Here is a 20,005-nt window from a genome sequence, read left to right as displayed (position 1 = left end):
GATTAAAGTTTTTTGTAATATGTGTTTAATCTTTTGCGATACTTTAAATTTGGGCTTTGTCCTGCCTCCTACTCATACCTTAGTGTTCTCAATTCCTTAAGGTTCTTAGCCCTCTGTTTTGCAGAAACCAGTAATTCCTTAGACAGCTTTTAATGTCATCACTAATGTGGGATTGGATGGGTGAATGAAAGCTATTTGTATACTGTATTGTGGGTAACCTCTCTGTTACTGGTTCAGACTTTTACGCCTTACCGGACCGCGTGTCGTCCCATAGTCACAGCCACCCACATTGGGTCCCACATACGAGTAGGTGGAGTGTTTACTGTGCCATCTATGCTATCTTTTTTCACTCCTTGGAGATGCCACTGCCTTCTTTCTTCCTTCCTCTGCTTATTTGCAGTGTTAATGCACAGTGTTGGAAGTGAGTTTGGTGTGAACCTTTTTTCTCCCCTTCAGATTAAGCACACACAACTGTCTCCTAAGAATCGTCCTATGTTAAATATCCATTAGCCTCAGTAACTTGACTTTCAAGTTACAGTTTTAATGGGAATGGCATCGTCAACAGGGATGAATTCATGGCTCTTCCTCTTTTGCGTTTAGTTTCTTTGCTTTTGATGGTGTTATAGAGAAACTTCCAGCATCTTGGGTAGGCACAAGTGTATTAAGAAGGAATCTTTACCCCAAATCTGAATGAAGTTTTGATTGTTTCTTTGCCAATCAGTGTAAGATTCTTAATTTGGCCAGGTCCAAACCAATAAAACCCAATGATGCTGGAAACATTTAGGGTATGTTTATTTCTACTTTGGAAAAAGAGCATGTGACCTGTGATTGTCATTTGTATATCTGAATTGGGACAGATTTGATAAATTTTTTTTCATAATAATCTCTACAGCTTAATCTCCCAAACTTAATCTGCCAAGACTCTTTTTTGTCATCTGATTAAATTTCAGGAACCCTCCTTTTCAATCTTTATACTTATTACAGTCTCCCTTAGGGTCCATAACTAGTTGTTTTTGCATCCATGATATCTGTTGGAACTTACTCTCTTATTTACCTTTCCCCCTTGATTGGGATCCTTTCCCTAGATGATCATCTACATTAATCCTTTATATCCTTTTTAAAAGAGCATCATCGCTTCTATCACGGACAAGACTCTTCAATTGACCATCCCAATTTGAGAAACACTTCCTTAAAAGAGACTAGACACAGGGACTGTGCAGGGCCGCCCCTCTCCTCCCTCCCAGTCTGACACACTGGCCTTAGCACTCCTAATGATTAGGGGAGTGCTACAGCCTGCAGGCCAGATTGGGGGGGTGGGGACATAGTTTGCCCTTCACTGGACTAGAATTAATCTGCCTGTGAAGCGGTGAGGAACTCAAACTAATTTTTAGAATTCATTTATTTCTCATTGTTACCGCTCTTTTTTTTTTGTCATTGTTGTTATAATTCCCTTTCAATTTAATAATTACCTAAAAGGAAGTTTTGATGCAAAGTCTTAAAATGTTTCTGACTACTTCCTCCAAAGAGCTGTCCTCATTGTCAGCACCACTCTGGTTAGCTATGCTCTATAAGGTTGGGGTTTGTTCCATAGGCTCGTTTGATGGAGCTACACCGACAATGGGAACTACTCCTGGAGAAGATGCGGGAGAAGGGAGTAAAATTATTGCAGGCACAAAAATTGGTGCAGTATTTACGGGAGTGTGAAGATGTGATGGACTGGATCACTGACAAGGTAGGTCTGGGCAAGATAACCTGCCCCACTTTGCCAGATTCTGGAGCTATAAAGGACAGCCCAGCAGTAGATAATATCTGACAAGAAGAATAGGATTTTGTGATGGAGATAATTGGGGTTGCCATTCCTGTTGGTCCTGGGAGGGTTCTCAACTAAAATGTGGATGACCTGAATTTTGAAAAAAAAAGTTGCTATACCAGGGCTTTGTTTGGCTTTTAAGGGTTATGCGCTCTCAATCTTCCTGTTATAAACAGGTAAAGATATCCCCATATCTGGTACTTCATAAAGAGGGATATGCACAGTTGCCTAGTCCTTACTATTCTTCTGCCTTAGAACCAATACTTAGTATCAGTTCTAAGATACAAGGGTAGAGTTTTTTTTTTGTTTGTTTGTTTTTTTAAAGAAGAAAGATATGCAAACATTTTTTGTGCATTAGTGGATAACTCTGTTCTGATTTGGTTAATGAACAGGAAGCAATTGTTACTTCAGAGGAACTGGGTCAGGATCTGGAACATGTGGAAGTTTTACAGAAGAAATTTGAAGAATTTCAGACAGATATGGCTGCTCATGAAGAGAGAGTAAATGAAGTAAACCAGTTTGCTGCCAAACTTATCCAGGTAAACTGCAAAGGAAATTATATGTATTCTAGGACATCATGGATACCAACTTCTCCTGGGGTGTTCTAAAGGAAATAATGGCAATTTAGGTATTGTTTATAATTTATGAGTGGACCCCATTTCCCAAAATAGAACTGTCATATATTAAATCATATATTCAGTCCATCAGTTTGAACAATCTTGTTTTTTTTCCCTAAAAATGTTTGCTTTCCTACTTAAGCAATCTATACTCTTCACCCTGGACAAAAAAGACAATCCATTTCAGCATTCTCACATCCACCCAATTTGGGGTGAGGCTTAATCAAACTTCATTTGAAGCTCTGCCCCAAAGGCTTTCTCAGGGGAGGGTGTGGTAGAGCTTCCTTGGAAAGGATTGGCAAGCTTCCATCAAGCCTGATTATTCTTTGCTTCCACTGTGATTAGAAGTCTTCCCAGATCCCTGAGGTATCTTAGCTTAGGGAAGGCACTATAATGAATAGGTTGGAAAAAAGGAGCCATACAAAATGGGAAGAACTCTACCTCACTGCTTTTACTGGGCAGAAATGCCCCTCCCTGTCTATTTCCTTCCTCTAAAGAGATCAAAGCTTACTCTGTAGCATACACTCTTAAACTAATAGAATATGAGATTCAGTTTTAACTTGCTTAATTTAAATAAGGTAATGTGTGTGAAATTTTTCACAAACATATATTAATATACATATATTAGCTAATCATTTTTGTAGAAATTTCTGTTTGGAGCAATTTATTTCTCTTTAAATTTATATAATTTTTCAGTCAGCAAAAATAATCTTCTTTCCTCTATCATTGAAAATGAAAGAAACAAAACCCCAATACAAAAACAATCAGACAAATATCTGTGTATTGGTCATGTCCAAAAATATGTCTGATTCTATACTGAGTTTCTTTCCAGGAGGGGAGGTAGTAGCACATTTCATCATTCATCCTCTGGCCTCATGATTGGTCATTACATTGATAAAAGTTCCTAATTCTTTCAAAATTGTTTGTCTTTACCATATTGTCGTCATTGTACAAATTGTTCTCTTGGTTGGTTCTGTTCACTCTGTATCATTTCATTTAAATGATCTCATGTTTTTCTAACCCCCCCCCCCTTTCATCATTTATTCATCATTTATCTGCCATAACTTGTTTAGTTTTTTGTTTGGGGGCAATTTCAATTTTAAGTATCTTTGCTGAAGGCATATTCTTGTTGAATGAAATTGGCATTCATTCTACCATTGGAACTTGACCCTTCCATGTGGCATAAAATACTATTAAAGATCTGCTTTCTTGTTCTCCAGAAGTCCCGAAGTCCCCACTCCATTGCATATCATCAGTGCATACATTTAAGAACCTTTTGAAAATTTGAAATCAAGAGCAGATTGATTGCTTTGGATGTCTTAGTGTAAAGGCTGAGTTACTTAAGAGGTTCATAAACAGTTCACAAGCTTGAAAACTGAAGGCCGTTTAATTTGGAAATTTTTAAAAAACGTTGTTATATAAATTAGTGTTTCTAAGTGTAGGTGAGGCCAATAACATTTTTTTTGTCTGATGAAAACTTTTTATAAACTTCAAAATTACTTAAGCTGGTCTACCTAACTTCTTTAGAAATGTATTTTTCAGAGGGCAGCCAGGTGGCTCAGAAGATTGACAGTCAGGCCTTGAAGATCCTTAGTTCAAATTTGGCATCAGATACTTCATAACTGCAAGTCACTTCACCCCCATTGCCTAACCCTTACCTCTCTTCTGCCTTGGAACCAATACTTGGTAACAATTCTAAGACAGATGGTAAGGATTTTTTTAAAAAAAAAGAAAAAAATCTTCTACCCAAAGTTCTTTATGTATCTCTAGATACTTGTATATGTATGCCCCATCATAGAATGTTAATTCTTTGTATCCTCAGTTCCTTACACATAGGTATTTAAATGATTGGTTTGAATTGAGTTCATTCATCTCCACTCTGGTTTTCAGTTTTTCCTCATTAGCTTTTCCTCAGCTATTGACAAATATATCCCAAGTGTCAACCTTTTTAAAAAAAAAAAAGACCTTTGACTTGAGCCTACAGTCTTCCCAAGTTCTAGGACTATATTTCTCCTCTCTCACCGCCAGATTCCACTCTGTGACTTCCTTTTGCATCTTACTCCTCAACCTCTTGCATTCTGGCTTGTGACCTCATTGCTCAGCTAAAAATGTTCTCTCCAAAGTCACCAGTAACCTCTTTTATTGGCAAATCTAATGTCCTTATCTAAGAAATCCTGAACATTTTTGGCCCCTGCATCCTCTGACACCATAGATCATCACTTCAGCCAGGATATGCTCTCCCCGGGTTTTCTTTTCTTTCTTTTTTTAAACCCTTATCTTCTACCTTAGATCCAATACTATGTATAAGGGCTAAGCAATGGGGGTTAAGTGACTTGCCCAGGGACACACAGCTAGGAAGTGTCATAAGGCCAGATTTGAACCTAGGACCTCCCATCTCTAGGCCTGGCTCTCAAACCGATGGAGCTGCCCAGCTGCCGTCTCCCCTAGGGTTTTCTTAACACTTCTTTGTCCTTGTTCTCCTACCATTTATTTGACCGTTACTCATCTTCTTTTCCTGTATCATCTCCTGATGTGTCTGTGTGAAAGCTCTGTCCATGATCCATTTCTCCCCTCATTTCTTTGATCTCATTACTTCCTGCAGGTTCACCTGTCATCTCTATACAGATGATTTCCAGTTGTATATATATTCACCTATAGTCTCTCATGAATTCTAATCCCACAACTGCTAACTCTTATCCTGTAAACATCTCAAAATTGTGTCCAAACAGAACTCAAATTATCTTTCTACCAAAACCTCTCTTCCTAACTTCTCTGAAGAAGGTACCAGCATCCTTCCAGTCACCCAAGTTCATAATTTTAGAGTCATCCTTAACCCTCTCCTTTCCCACACCTATCTAATCAACTCTTGTTGATTATACCTCTGCTTCTCTTACATTTGCCTCCTTTGTTCTACTTACCCTTGGGTCAGGCCCTTAACATTTCTTAACTGGATTATAAGATTATCCTTTGAATTAGTCTTCAGCCCCTCTTCTCTCTAATCCATCTTCCATACAGCTACCTAAAAGTCTTACCTAGCCCCAGAGGGAGGCTCCAGTGACTCTAAATTGCCTCTAGAGTAAAATATAATCTCTTCAGCCTGGCTCCATTCTACCTTTCTAGGCTTTTTACATGTTATTTATTCTCTTTTGTGCCTTCTACATTCCATCACAACTGCCTTACTTTCCTATATTCTATTCCCAACCTTCTACCACCCATCCCTCTATGCCTAGAATATATTTGATCCTCAAGCTCACCCTTCTAGAATCCCTAGTTCCCTTTAAGCCTTATTTTCTAAGTGTTAACTCTGATCCAAGGTTTAACTTAATCTCTTTAGTAATAGTTTCTTCCCCATTCCCATTTATATTTACTTCATGCGTATTTTGTTTTTTATCTATATTCATATTATTCCCAGTAGAATGTGAGTCCTTTGAGGTCAGAAATTGTTTAATTTTTATCTGTTTCCTCTCACCTACCAGTAACTGACAAATAAGAGATGACTAGTAAAAGTGTTAGTTGAATTTATTCCCTTTAAGATCATTGACCTTAATTACCAACATATTTGAGGTTCACAAAAAAACAACAATTAAATTCAAACTGCAATAAATTGTCATGAGATACATATTTTTCAACAGGAAATTATGCTTTCAAAATATGCCATTACACCTTTTAGGTAATTTTTTATAACTGGAGGAGCCAGAAGTTATGTTCCATTCATGTTGTCTCCTTGGTTCCTTAGGAGCAACATCCTGAAGAAGACCTGATCAAGACCAAGCAGGATGAAGTGAATGCAGCCTGGCAGCGACTGAAGGGCCTGGCCCTCCAAAGGCAGGGGAAGCTCTTTGGAGCAGCTGAAGTTCAGCGTTTTAACAGGTACGGGCCCCAGAGAGTCTGCTGAGAGAGGTGAGCGTCTTATGACTAGGAACAGACAGCATAGCAGATGATATACAGGCCTGTATAGTACAAGAGAAAGACTTCATCTGTGTAGAGATCTTAACAGTCATACAAAGAAATTAGGGCTCTTGTTCCTAGGTAAGCCTGAATTCCTGTGAATAAACTAGTGCTTGTGTCTTTTAGGGATGTGGATGAAACTATCAGCTGGATTAAGGAGAAGGAGCAATTGATGGCATCTGATGATTTTGGCCGAGATTTGGCAAGTGTACAGGCTCTACTCCGAAAACATGAGGGACTAGAAAGAGACCTTGCTGCTCTAGAAGACAAGGTGGGTTTGAAAGGAAACTCATTCATTTATTTAAGTAAACAGGGATCTAGAAGTTGGTACTTACTTAGAGTTAATGTGTTTATAGGTTAAAGCTTTGTGTGCTGAGGCTGACCGTCTGCAGCAATCCCATCCCATGAGTGCTACTCAGATCCAAGTTAAGCGAGAGGAGCTGATTACAAATTGGGAGCAGATCCGTACCCTAGCAGCTGAAAGACATGCACGCCTCAATGATTCTTATAGGTAGGAAGAAAAAAATTTTACATCACATATTTCTCCCTGTACCCCTCCCTTTCTCTCATGATAAATAATTCTTCTTAAAAGAGAAGGAATTCAGAAACCAAATAAACACATGGGCAAAAGGTCTGACTTAATATATAATGTTACATACCTGTGAACTAACTCTGAGCTCTGTAAAAAAAGTGGAAGATATGTGAATTCCATTTCTTCTGTGAGGCTAAGCTTATTCTTTATAATGTTGCAACATTCATTGTTTTATAGTTACTATTCACATTTACATTGATGTAGTCATTTTGTTTATTGTTTTTCTGGCTCTGCTTACTTTACATCAGTTCATTTAGTTTTTTCATGCTTTCAGTGTATTCATTATTACTGCACAGTAATTCTCCATTATATTTCATGTACCACATTTTGTTTATCCATTTCCCATTCAATGGCATCTACTTTGTTTCCAATTTTTTGCTACCACAAAAGTGCCACAATAGATATTTGGATGTTTACAGGGTCTAACTTCCTATATACCTCTCTCAATGGAATATGAGTCAAAGGGCATAGACATGTTAGACATTCTCTTTGTATAATTCCAAATTATTTTCACCAGTCATTGGACTCCAGTTCACAGTTCCACCAACAGTATATTAATGGACTTGTCTTTATATGACCCTTCTAACATTGATTCTCAATTTTTGTTCAATTTGCTAGGAGTGTGGTAAAATTTAAGGACTGTTTTGATTTTCATTAAAATGGAAATTGTCTTTATTTTTTTAATTTTTAAAATTTTAATAGCAAATTTCCACATAAGTTTTTGAAGTTACATAATCCAGATTGTCTCCCTCCCTCCTTCCTCACCCTCTCCCCCCCCAGAGAGCTGGCAAGCAGTTCAATCTGACTTATACATATATTATCATTCAAAACATATTTCCATGTTAATCATTTTTGTAAGTGAATATTTTTATAAAACCAAAATCCCAAAACATAGACCCAAACTAACAAGTGATAAATCACACGTTTTCTTCTGCATTTCTACCCCAACTTTTCCATAAGTCCCCCAGAATTGTCCTGGATCATTTCATTACTGAGAGTAGCTAAATCTTTCACAGTTGATTATTGTACAGTATTGCTGTTACTGTGTACAGTATTCTCCTGGTTCTGCTTACTTTGCTCTGTATCAGTTGATGTAGGTATTTCCAGTTTTTTTCTAAAATCAACCTACTTATTATTTCTTAAAGCACAATAGTATTCCATCACCATCATATACCACAGTCTGTTCAGCCATTCTCCACTTGAGGGACATCCCTTTAGTTTCCAATTCTTGCCACCATAAAAAGAGCAGCTATAAATATTTTTGTACAAATAGGTCCTTTCCCATTTTTTTTTATCTCTTTGGGATACAGAACTAGTAGTAGTTTTACTGGATCAAAGGGTATGCATTGTTTTGTAGCCCTTTGGGCATATTTCCAAATTGCCCTCCAGAATGGATGGATCAGTTCACAATTCTACCAGCAATGCATTAATGTCCCGATTTTTGCCACATTTCCTCCAACATTTATCATTTTCCTTTACTATCATATTGGCCAACCTGCTAGATGTAAAAGTGGTACCTCAGAGTTGTTTAGATTTGCATTTCTCTAATCAAGAATGATTTAGAACATTTTAAAATATGATTATTGATAACTGATTACATCTGATAACTGCCTATTCATATCCTTCGACCATTTATCAAATGGGGAATTACTTAGAATCTTATAAATTTGACTTAATTCTTTATATATTTGATAAATGAGACCTTTGTGAGAGAAAGTTGCTATAAACATTTTTCCCCAGTTTGTTGCTTCCTTTATAATCCATTGAATTGGTTTTGTTTGTACAAAACCTTTTAAGTTTAATATAATAAAAATTATTCATTTTACATCTTATAATGTTCTCTATCTTGTTTGGTCATAAATTCTTTCCTTCTCCATAGATCCGACAGATAAACTATTCTTTGTTCCCCAAATTTACTTATAATATCACTCTTTATGTTTAAATCATTATCTACATTTTGACCTTATTTTGATATAGGGTGTGAGATGTTGGTCTATACTAATTTTTGTTGTACCATTTTCCAGTTTCCTAGCAGTTTTTGTCAAATAGTGAGTTCTTATCTCAAAAGCTGGGATCTTTGAGTTTATCAAACAATAGGTTGCTAAAGTCATTTGCCTCTATTCCATTGATCCACCCTTCTGTTTCTTAGCCAGTACCAGATTGTTGTGGTGATCACTGCTTTATGTTACAGTTTAAGATCTGGAACCTACTAGGCCACCTTCCTTCACATTTTTTTCATTAGTAGAAATGGTCTTTATTAATTTTATTTGAATTTTTTTCCCATGGTTACATGATGCTTGTTGTCTCTTCCTTCCATAGTTGACAAGCAATTCCACTGAGTAATACATGTATTATCACTCAAAACCTGTTTCCATAGTAATCATTTTTGTAACAGAAAAATCACATGCCCATATGAACAAGTAATAAATCATATTTTCTTCTGGATTTTTACTCCAACATTTCTTTTTCTAGATGTGTATAGCATTCTTTCTCATAAGTCCCTCAACATGGTCCTGCTGGATCATTGCATTGCTTTTAGTAGGAAAGTCAATTACATTTGATCATCCCACAATGTTTCAGTTACTATAATGTTCTCCTGGTTCAGCTTAAGAAATCGTCTTTATTTTAAAACCATTTACCTGCCTATCAAACCTCCGTCAATCCTTGTCACATTATAGCACAGAGTAGAAAAAGGTCATCCCAGTTTGGTGATAGTCCTACAGTTTTTCAAGTTGAGACTTCGGGGGCAGAATTCTCTTATCTTTTGGGTGAAGAAAACTCATTGTTTCTTTTTGATTTTTCAAAGACTTCAGCGCTTCCTTGCAGACTTCCGAGATCTCACTAGTTGGGTAACTGAGATGAAGGCTCTCATCAATGCTGATGAACTTGCCAATGATGTAGCTGGGGCTGAAGCTCTACTTGATAGGCACCAAGAACACAAGGTAACCACATTAGGATCTTCTGAAAATATGGACATCCTGTGACACATTTCTTTTTGAATTTCCAATTACCCAGTTTCCAATATCAGGATCATCTTCTAACTGTCTTGTAGTATAAGCTATCATACCCTTTTTTACGTGTAATTCCTATAATAGATATGGTTGGTCTCTTTTGCTACTTGAGAATTAGTAGCTGCTTTTAGTAGATTACAGTGATCTTTGCTTAAATATCAGGAGATTAACTAGAACCCATAAAGGCAGAGATGAGTTCTGGCAGGATAGATGTGATGATTCATATCATAGTATGTACTCTGGTGAATAAAGAGGATTGGCAGAAATGAATTATTTTCAACTCTTAGATGATATATATAAATCAAAATCTCAGACAGTGGAAAATGCTGGATTTGCCGACAAAGGACCTAGTTCAGTACTTTTACCATTTATTCCCTTTAGGATTTGGGGTGATAGTTAAGTTTTCTGGTTGCCTCCTCCATAAAAATGAGAAAGTTGGACTAGATTACTTTTAAGGTCCCTTCAAGCTCTTAATCTGTAATCAAGTTAACTGTTTCAGCTATTTTTTTTAATGTGTTTTGGGTGACATTTACAAGTTCTGGTACTATTGCAGTCTCATCTTTTTATTATACTCCCACCAAGTACTAGACTTGCACATTTTTGTTGCTCTGAGGGCAGTGTTTTTAAACAATAACTTGCTTTGAATACTGTTTTTTCTAACTCCTCTTTTTTAAACTTTTTTTGGTAGTCAACTCTCTCCCTTTTTTTGAAGAAATTCTTCAGAAAGACCAATGAAATTCAGTAATTTGAACTATTATTTCAAAATTCTGAGGTTTTGTTGTTAGCTATTTAGAAACCTATCATAACATTTGCCTTAGTTTCTTATTCCAGGTGATAGTTCTGATTTGTACTTAAAAAGACCATTAGAAATAAAGTGGTTGAGTATACACACACACACACACCATTCTTGCAAAGTGCAGAGAGTAAACATATGCTTTTTTTCTCTTCCATAGGGTGAAATTGATGCCCATGAAGATAGTTTTAAATCTGCTGATGAATCGGGACAGGCTCTTCTTGCTGCTGGTCATTATGCCTCTGATGAAGTGAGAGAGAAGGTAAAATAGATTGTGGAGAGTCAAGAATTTTCTGAGTCTGGGAGCTGGCTTATTATTCTTGTTTTCCAGCCTATTAAAGCAGTTACTTTTTTTTTCTCCTCCCTCTCCTCGCCCCAAATTTTTTATATAAAAGGCTTCCATCCAGTCTGTAAATCTAATTGATATGTGAGAAAAACTTTTTTGATAAACTAATTATTACATGTATATGTAATCTGTTCTTCTACTACCTCCCCATGTCCCTAACAAAAAAGAGAAAAAAACTCTTATCATAAACATGCATATTCCAGCAAAACATGACTGCGTTGGTCTAGCCCAAAATATATAACTTTCTTGCATTTTAAATTATAGGCATAGAAGTTGAGTGACCAAAATGATTAGGGCAATGCCACAAATTAGTAGAAGACATATGCCATTTAATAATGAGTAAGAAACTAAAATTTTAAATTGATATTTACCTTTTAAGTTAAAACTTTTATTCTTTTTATATTTCATACTTTAAGTAAATGTCATTTAAAGTTTTCAGTAAAAGTTGTGCTATTGTAACATTGGATTAACCCCAGATTAAAAATAGACAAGAAGAGGTTTCATCTTTTCTTTACCATAAACACTGACATTTTGGTCCTGTAGGTCATTTAACATTTATATAGTTTTTGCTGTAGGTTTTATTTTTATTAGCCCATGATCTTAATAAGTGAGAGTTTTACCGATGAGAGAACTAGGCTTTAGAAAGATCATCCTCCTTATAATCGAATTCACAGCCTCTAAATTTGTCAACTTATGTTGCCATCTAATTATTATAACTGTATTAATGATAGTATCTGTCTTTTGGCACCTTTTTAGCTGACCATCCTTTCTGATGAAAGAGCTGCTCTCCTGGAACTTTGGGAACTTCGCAGGCAACAGTATGAACAGTGCATGGATCTGCAGCTTTTTTACAGAGACACTGAACAAGTAGACAACTGGATGAGCAAACAAGAGGTAGATTTTGAATAAGAGTCTGTTACGGGAGACAGAAAGTTCTAATGCTCTGTTTGTGGGAGAGAGAAGGGAGACACTTGGTTTTTCTCCTTTTTGAACGAATCTCAGACCATAGGAGGTAAGGTCTGACCCGGCAAGTGGAAGCGCTGAGTCAGTTTTCTTAAATTGATAAATTTCTCCCTCAGCCAGTAGTGTCATTGGGCCTGTCCTTAGAAAGAGACTTCAATTATTCTAGATTTCTTTAGCTTTTTTAAATGGTCATTATTCATTTTATTGAGGGCTAACAATCTTTGAGGAATATATATGTATATCCAGGAAAAAGATAGAGAATAATGCCTGAAAAGTTTAGGACTGAATGGATTTTGTTTTTTGTTCTATCTGAAAGTGTCTTCTAGTTTTTTGGAGACTGGCATACGTAGACTCTCTCATTTTCCCTGTCAGCCTAAAGTAGTTCATGCTGTTTAATTTTCAAAAGTGAGAACAGCATCATAACCTCCTCTATTTCTTTTCCAAAGGCATTTCTGTTAAATGAAGACCTGGGAGATTCTCTGGACAGTGTAGAAGCTCTTCTCAAGAAGCATGAAGATTTTGAGAAATCTCTCAGTGCTCAAGAAGAAAAAATTACAGTAATATATTTTATTTACTTCTAGTCTCTTCATAACAGTCTCAAGAATATTCTTTAAGATTTTCATTTTTTAAGGGATTTCTCTCTAAAAACATGTGAAAGGTGCTTCATTTTTTTCCATTAACATCCAAAATCTTTTCAACACATCCGCCAGGGATCCTCAATGACATGATGAATTATGTGACACAAAGCCAGTTTGGTGCAGTTGACTCCAAATTTGGGACTGACCTTTTATTGAAAGATAAGCAGAAAGACATTGGCAGGCTCATAACTTTATCTTGACTTTGTCCTCTCTGCTGCCCTCTGTTCAGTGGAGAAGGGAGGTTAAGGGCCTTTAAAACATGCATCAAACTCGGGGCCAACAAAACTCCTGAGTGTAATCACAATCAGATCAAAATGTAATTGGGAAATTTAAAACAAAATAAATAAAAATTCAAAATACACAGATAATGTCATCTTGTAGTTCCCTAAGTCAATATATGACCCACAGAGATCTGTTTCTTTTTAAGTTTGTCACTATAGCTCTAAAACATGTTGAGAAAATCAGCCAGAGTCTCAAAAGGCAGAGAACATATTTGCCACCGAAAACCTAAGCACAAATGTAGCCTTGACATAGGATATAATAATAGCTTGCGTTTCTGTGGCACTTAAAGATTTGCAAAGTGCTTTACAAATATCTCATTTGATCTGTCCAACAACCCCAGAAGAGGTAGGTCCTATTATTATCCACATTTTGGGGGAAACTGAATCTTAGAGAGATTGTCCTTAACATGGGATCATACAATAGTAAATAGCTGAAACAGGAGTTGAATTCAAGTCTTCATGACTCCGAATCTAACACATTAACCACATAGCTACCTTTGCATAAATTTTTAAATGGAGTAGTGATCTATTCATATAAATTTCTTTAATACTCTTGTTGCAAAATGAGCTAAGCTATAGGGGGGGAAACAGTATCCTCACTAATGAATAATTCTCCCTTTCTAGGCACTGGATGAGTTTGCAACCAAGCTGATCCAAAATAACCATTATGCTATGGAAGATGTGGCTACACGTAGAGATGCAGTAAGTTTCCAGGTCCTTTGTAATCAGGAAATAATAGAGCATCTAACTAAGAGACATAAAGATTTCCTAGGCCAAACTTACATTAGGGGCCAAGAACCAAGAATTCACAAATGTTCATTGTCTTTCAGTTATTGAGCCGACGCAATGCCCTTCATGAACGGGCCATGTACCGCCGGGCCCAGCTGGCTGATTCATTCCACCTACAGCAGTTTTTCAGAGATTCTGATGAGCTAAAGAGTTGGGTGAATGAAAAGATGAAAACTGCAACAGATGAAGCTTATAAGGTACTATGTTACGTATTACTGCTTAGGAGAGATAGACATGAGATTATAATAATATGTATTATATCAGGAAATGAGATTTCTATGATATGCAGAGATGACTTCTAATTTAAGACTTACTGGTAACTGACTGTAGGTCAGTCAGTATGGATGTGAAAATGTATTGGATATAGTTCTTGTTAAAATTCCAACTGGAATTCTCTTTGCCATCTCCTTCAGGATCCATCCAACTTGCAGGGCAAAGTTCAGAAGCATCAGGCTTTTGAGGCTGAGCTCTCAGCTAATCAGAGTCGAATTGATGCCTTGGAGAAAGCTGGACAAAAGCTGATTGATGTTAATCATTATGCCAAAGATGAGGTGGCAACTCGTATGAATGAGGTAATCAGTTTATGGAAGAAGCTGTTGGAAGCTACAGAACTAAAGGGTAAGAAATATTTCATTCCACTAATGGTGGGTTCTTCAGAATAGGAATCTCTATAAGCTCTCTTGGTTTAAGACATTGCATATAAAGTCAGTCGTGGGTTTGTTTGTTTTTCTAGTATGTTGATCAGTGTTGTCAAATTTATCTTGAGCAAAACATTTGTATTGGAGAGTTATAGCTTAGGAAGAGTAGAGTTGAAGATAATTTCAGTTTTGGGGTAAATGATACTGTTAGAGAATTATTGAGAACAGATACTGATGCCAGTAAATATAATCAAACATGGTAGTTGAGATAAGGCATTTCCCACCATTGTAAAAAGCTTAGAGAAAATAGTTAACTGCTCAATCTTGTTTGAGAAGGGGATGGAGCAGACAAATCCAGTTATCTAGAAGAGAAAGACCCCTTAGTTGAGGACATAAATTAACATTGAGTTGAGCATTCAATTATATTTCATATTTTTTAGGATTTTTTTGGTGGGTAGTTCAGTCTTTTTTGTTTGTTTTTTTAAATCTTCTAATTCAGTTTCCCATCCCTTAAAAATGGGGAGACGGCAGAGATTAGGGTTTCCATCATACAGAAATATATGAAAGGTCATTGAATCACAAGAAAAAATAGGAAAACAGGTTTTCAATCCCAACATCTGGACTAATATCACATCAACTCTTTAGCGCAAGTATTGACATAGAAAGTAACCATCAGTGTTAACATGTAGAAAATCTTTCTGAATCTCAGACCCTTCTTTCTGAATAGGAATAAAACTTCGTGAAGCTAACCAGCAACAACAATTTAACCGTAATGTGGAAGATATTGAATTGTGGCTTTATGAAGTAGAAGGTCATTTGGCTTCTGATGATTACGGGAAAGATCTTACCAATGTCCAGAACCTTCAGAAGAAGCATGCTCTTTTAGAGGCAGATGTTGCAGCCCACCAGGTAGATAGTCTATTCCTTCAAAATATTGGGCATTTCAACACCATAATTTTTGAATGTAGAAAAATGCTCCCAAATGAGTATCTCTGGTCATGAGATGCTAAATAATTTAAAGGGAAAGTCCATTCAATTTATCGAATTTTATTTAAGCCCCTACTGTAGTCAAGTCAGTGCTACATAGACTTTGGGATTACAGAGACAAAAAAGAAAATAGATCATGCCGTCAAGAAACTTTACTTCCTCCTAGATGTTAGAATGATGACACTTACTAAACTTGCAAAAATCCTGCATTGGTTTCTGTTTAGCCCAGAAATAAAGCAATTATCTAGGCTCATAATGCCCTAAGTAATAAGAAAAGACTGTGGAGACTCCCTTAATCATCAGTTTTCTCTCTCCCTCTTGTTTGCCTCATCCCAGGATCGAATTGATGGCATCACTATCCAAGCCCGGCAGTTTCAGGATGCTGGTCATTTTGATGCTGACAACATCAAGAAGAAGCAAGAGGCCCTTGTAGCTCGATATGAAGCTCTGAAGGATCCTATGGTTGCTCGAAAGCAGAAGTTGGCTGACTCGCTGCGCTTACAACAGCTCTTCCGAGATGTTGAGGATGAAGAAACATGGATCCGAGAGAAAGAACCCATTGCTGCTTCTACTAACAGAGGTCGGGCCAATGGGCTTACACCATGGTGTTCTAATACTCAAATAAGATGTATAAATTATTTTCTTTGAAACTTTAAAGTGCTATGTAAATGTCAATTGTTACTGTTGTTATAATTTTATGTCTTCTTAAAATGCATTAGTTTACTTAAATTTCATTTGTTATTGTGGCTCCTTTGCACAATACTAGGCATTTGAGATTGATTAATATAATTCTTACAGAAAAGGTTCATCCTTGACTTCATTTTATTTAGTGGCTTGGATGATGGGATTAATTTTTTTTTTTTCAGGCAAGGATCTAATTGGGGTTCAGAACCTGCTAAAGAAGCACCAAGCCCTTCAGGCAGAAATTGCTGGTCATGAGCCTCGTATCAAAGCTGTTACACAGAAGGGAAATGCCATGGTGGAGGAAGGTAGGTTTGACAGATTATAATCATTATGCGAATTAGTGGGTGGATGTTTTCCGCCATTTTAAAATTATTATTGATAATTAACATAGCTTGTTTTGGTACAACAGAAACTTCCCACCATTATTAATTTTTACCAAAACTTACAAATCTGTTTATAAAACAGTATAGTCTTAACATTGGCCATTGTATTAATTAGGATTTTGTTAACTCTTATGGTTGCATTTTTTTTTAAACATTATTGAAATACACTTCTTGTTGTTGAGCTCTTATTTTCTTCACTTTTCATATCACAACAAGACATTATCAGAGTTCTCTGAATTGTTCAAAGTGGTCATGCTCAGGGTAGATGGTGTTCTGTTTGCTATGGGTTTTCTCTGTTCATTAGTCTAGAATGGATCCTTACAGAATTCTCTGCACTGCCTTCAAGTTGGGATATGGCCCAGTCCTCTAGTTTCCGGTAAAGGAAATGAGTTTCAAGTTATTGTACTTCGGCTTACTTAGGTCTTTAAATTCTGAAAGTTGTGTCTATTTTGAACAGAGAGTAACTGGTTCAGCATAACGTACTGATAACTGCCATAGAGAAGGTTTTTTTGTTGATCCTCTACTTTATTGATACCCTTTCCTCTTCTTTTCCAATTCACAATTCAGGCCATTTTGCTGCTGAAGATGTGAAGACCAAGCTAAATGAATTGAATCAGAAGTGGGAGTCTCTAAAAGCAAAAGCTTCCCAGCGTCGGCAGGATTTAGAAGATTCTCTGCAGGCTCAGCAGTATTTTGCTGATGCCAATGAAGCTGAATCTTGGATGCGAGAGAAAGAACCTATTGTGGGCAGTACAGACTATGGGAAAGATGAGGACTCTGCTGAGGTATGGCCTTCTCAGAAAGTAGGAGGAATTGAGCAGGCTAAGGTATTTGACAGACTGACATGAACTATTTGCTTAGAATAACCATTTATAGAAAATGAGGAAAGCTGCTCCTATCCCCCAATTGGAGACTGTCTTCATGTATCTCACTGGATCACAAAACTTCATATCATCGATTTGAATTTGTCAAGAGTCTATAATAGACACAAGAAATAAGATTAAGTACTAATCAGCTCTTAAGAAGTTGCCATGAACTAACTTGAGGCAGAAATTGCCAAGAGAAAGCTAGAGAGAATTGTCACAGAGAGTCACTTAATGTGATCCCTGAACATTAGTTTTTAAAGGGTTTTGGTTTTTTTTTTATCATTTCATAAAAGATACATATTTATGTAACATAAAAATATACCTATACAATTCGGTCATGAGCATTTTTTTGTCACTATAAAATGACAAGCAGTTCAATAAAGCTTGAAGTAGCGTGTTTTGATGAAGCAGCCAAACACTTCCTGTTCATGTTTTGATATATTTAATGTTGGTTTCAGGCTCTCTTGAAGAAACATGAAGCCTTGATGTCAGATCTGAGTGCCTATGGCAGCAGTATCCAGGCTTTGCGGGAGCAAGCTCAGTCATGCCGGGTAAAGACATCTGGTCTAACAGATAGGCCTCTGGATATTACTAATAAGCATTTCGGTAACAGACTGAATATATGACTGGCACATCATAAGTACTTAATATATGTTTATTAACTGATGCTCAGACTGCCATTCATTCTGATTATTTTGAATCTCCTTTGGATAAGAGGTATAGAGTTCAGTACAGCATATACCAAGAGGCAACCAAGTGACAGAATAGCCAGGCAGGCCTGGAGTCGGGAAGATCTGGGTTCAGTCACTTCCTTAGCTCTGTATCTCTGGTCAACTCACTTAATCCCATTTGCTTAGCTCTTGCCCATCTATCTTAGAATTGTTGATAAGACAGAAAGTAAAGGTATTTTTTAAAATACAGCATAAAAGTGTTAACCTCAGACAACATAAATACTTAAGTGCTCACTTCAGCATCACATAAACTAAAATTGGAATGATACAGAGATTAGCATGGCCCCCTGTACCAGGATGACACCCAGTCAGGCAGTTCATATTTTTTTCAGGTACATTGGCTAGGCAACTTTTGCTATATTTGTTCCTGCATTAACAAAATTATCACTTGCAAAAGATATGTATATAAACGTTAAGTCTTAAAAATTCATTGTATCTAGAGAAGAGACTTTAAATAAAAGTAATAAATTGAGAATAGTGATTTTAAAATTCCCTTTTAATTAGCATCTAGATGATGCTCTGTAAGACAGTTGATTTTTTAACTGCTAGATCAGTGATGGCAAACATTTTAGATACAGTGCCAGGGGCCCAACCCCAAAGTGCCAGGCTTGCCCCTCCCTCTCCCCCTTTACCTCACACAGGGGAGGGAGGAAGCACTCCCATTGGGCTATTGGGCAGAGGGGCGGATGAAGTGAGGAATATCCTCAACGAGTGTAGAAGAGGAGGAGGGGAGTGGCCAGAGCCCTCCACTCCCCTTCAGCTACCCACCTTACCCTCTGTGTGCTCCCATTAGCTGCTGGGCAGAGGGGTTGGGCATGTGAAAAAAAAAATCATCAGGCACAGTGGAGAGGGGGAGGGGAGCTGCTCCACATGAGACCCTTTGCCTTTCTAGTAACGAAGGGGGGGCAGGGTTTGGGGGTTGGGGATAGCCAAGTGCCATAGATTTGCTATCACTGTTAGCTGTTTGAATTTTGCTCTCGGCATTTCAGCAACAAGTGGCTCCTACAGATGACGAAACAGGGAAGGAGCTAGTATTAGCCCTCTATGATTACCAAGAGAAGAGTCCTCGAGAGGTCACTATGAAAAAGGGGGATATCCTCACTCTGCTTAACAGCACAAACAAGGTAAAGTATATCCCATAATGGGAATGCTTCTTTTTTTTTTTTTTTAAATCAATACTGTAGTTATTGAATCCAATATCTCAAACAGTGGAATAATCTGCTTTCTGGTAACCTGAAGAAATTGCTGACTAGCCTCTTCTTGAATACCTCCACTACTACAGCCTTTCTTCATTGATCAGACACCTCGGTAGAAAATTCTTGAGTAAATTGAGCTGACAGCTACTTCTCTTTCATTTCTACCTGTTGGTCTAGTTGAACTTACAAAGGATTCCTTACTTTTACCTCTACAAATATTCGAAGATGGCTAGACGTTGTCCCCTTTGTTATGTTTTTCCAGACTCCCTGCAACCCCCACCTCATTTAATCAGTTCTCACATATAATAGTGTTTCCAGGTTTGATCTGTATCCTTTGTACATTAGAGTATAGAGTATATTTATTAATATCTTTTTCTAAATGTACTTAGTGTCTTCCATTGGCTAGGACAAGGAAAAAGTCCCAGTGGTTCTCTTGCTAAAAATAGCTCCTTATTCTCTAGTCTTCATTTGTACTTAGACATAGAAGCCATTTTGAAAGGAAATTCTAGACTTTTCTTTTAGGCTGACATTAATTTAACTCAGACAAACAGTGTAATACCAATGGGGTTTAAGTTTCTAGGTCCTTAAGTAAGTTCCCTAACAACTTCTTCTTCTTTTTTTTTTTTTTTTTTTTTAAAGCTGTGGGATAACATTGGAACTATAAGTAAAATGATATGGTTGATAAGATGATTATTTATGAGTGACATGCAATAGGATTGCTTTTAGTAGTGT

The 20,005-nt window shown here is 36.9% G+C and overlaps 1 protein-coding gene and 1 pseudogene across 2 annotated transcripts in view; both read left to right on the top strand.

Moving 5' to 3' along the window:
• The window catches only part of SPTAN1 (spectrin alpha, non-erythrocytic 1), a 61,705-nt gene that overhangs the window by 11,454 nt on the left and 30,246 nt on the right, over window positions 1–20,005 (top strand). For both annotated transcript variants that reach the window (XM_044664026.1, XM_044664025.1), the window contains exons 4-21: window positions 1,592–1,732; window positions 2,203–2,349; window positions 6,164–6,297; window positions 6,502–6,646; window positions 6,732–6,886; window positions 9,774–9,909; window positions 10,932–11,033; window positions 11,874–12,011; window positions 12,527–12,637; window positions 13,624–13,701; window positions 13,830–13,985; window positions 14,202–14,406; window positions 15,154–15,335; window positions 15,750–15,993; window positions 16,280–16,402; window positions 17,048–17,265; window positions 17,805–17,897; window positions 19,067–19,201. In XM_044664026.1, coding sequence (XP_044519961.1) covers window positions 1,592–1,732; window positions 2,203–2,349; window positions 6,164–6,297; window positions 6,502–6,646; window positions 6,732–6,886; window positions 9,774–9,909; window positions 10,932–11,033; window positions 11,874–12,011; window positions 12,527–12,637; window positions 13,624–13,701; window positions 13,830–13,985; window positions 14,202–14,406; window positions 15,154–15,335; window positions 15,750–15,993; window positions 16,280–16,402; window positions 17,048–17,265; window positions 17,805–17,897; window positions 19,067–19,201 — 2,643 coding nt within the window. The remainder of the gene's footprint in view (window positions 1–1,591; window positions 1,733–2,202; window positions 2,350–6,163; window positions 6,298–6,501; window positions 6,647–6,731; window positions 6,887–9,773; window positions 9,910–10,931; window positions 11,034–11,873; window positions 12,012–12,526; window positions 12,638–13,623; window positions 13,702–13,829; window positions 13,986–14,201; window positions 14,407–15,153; window positions 15,336–15,749; window positions 15,994–16,279; window positions 16,403–17,047; window positions 17,266–17,804; window positions 17,898–19,066; window positions 19,202–20,005) is intronic.
• On the top strand, window positions 18,305–18,404 carry LOC123238402 (annotated as a pseudogene).

The sequence above is a fragment of the Gracilinanus agilis genome, chromosome 2, assembly GCF_016433145.1.
Source record: "Gracilinanus agilis isolate LMUSP501 chromosome 2, AgileGrace, whole genome shotgun sequence".
NCBI lineage: Eukaryota > Metazoa > Chordata > Mammalia > Didelphimorphia > Didelphidae > Gracilinanus > Gracilinanus agilis.
The sequence above is the reverse complement of the archived record's forward strand: the minus strand, read 5'-3'. Positions and strand labels throughout refer to the sequence as shown.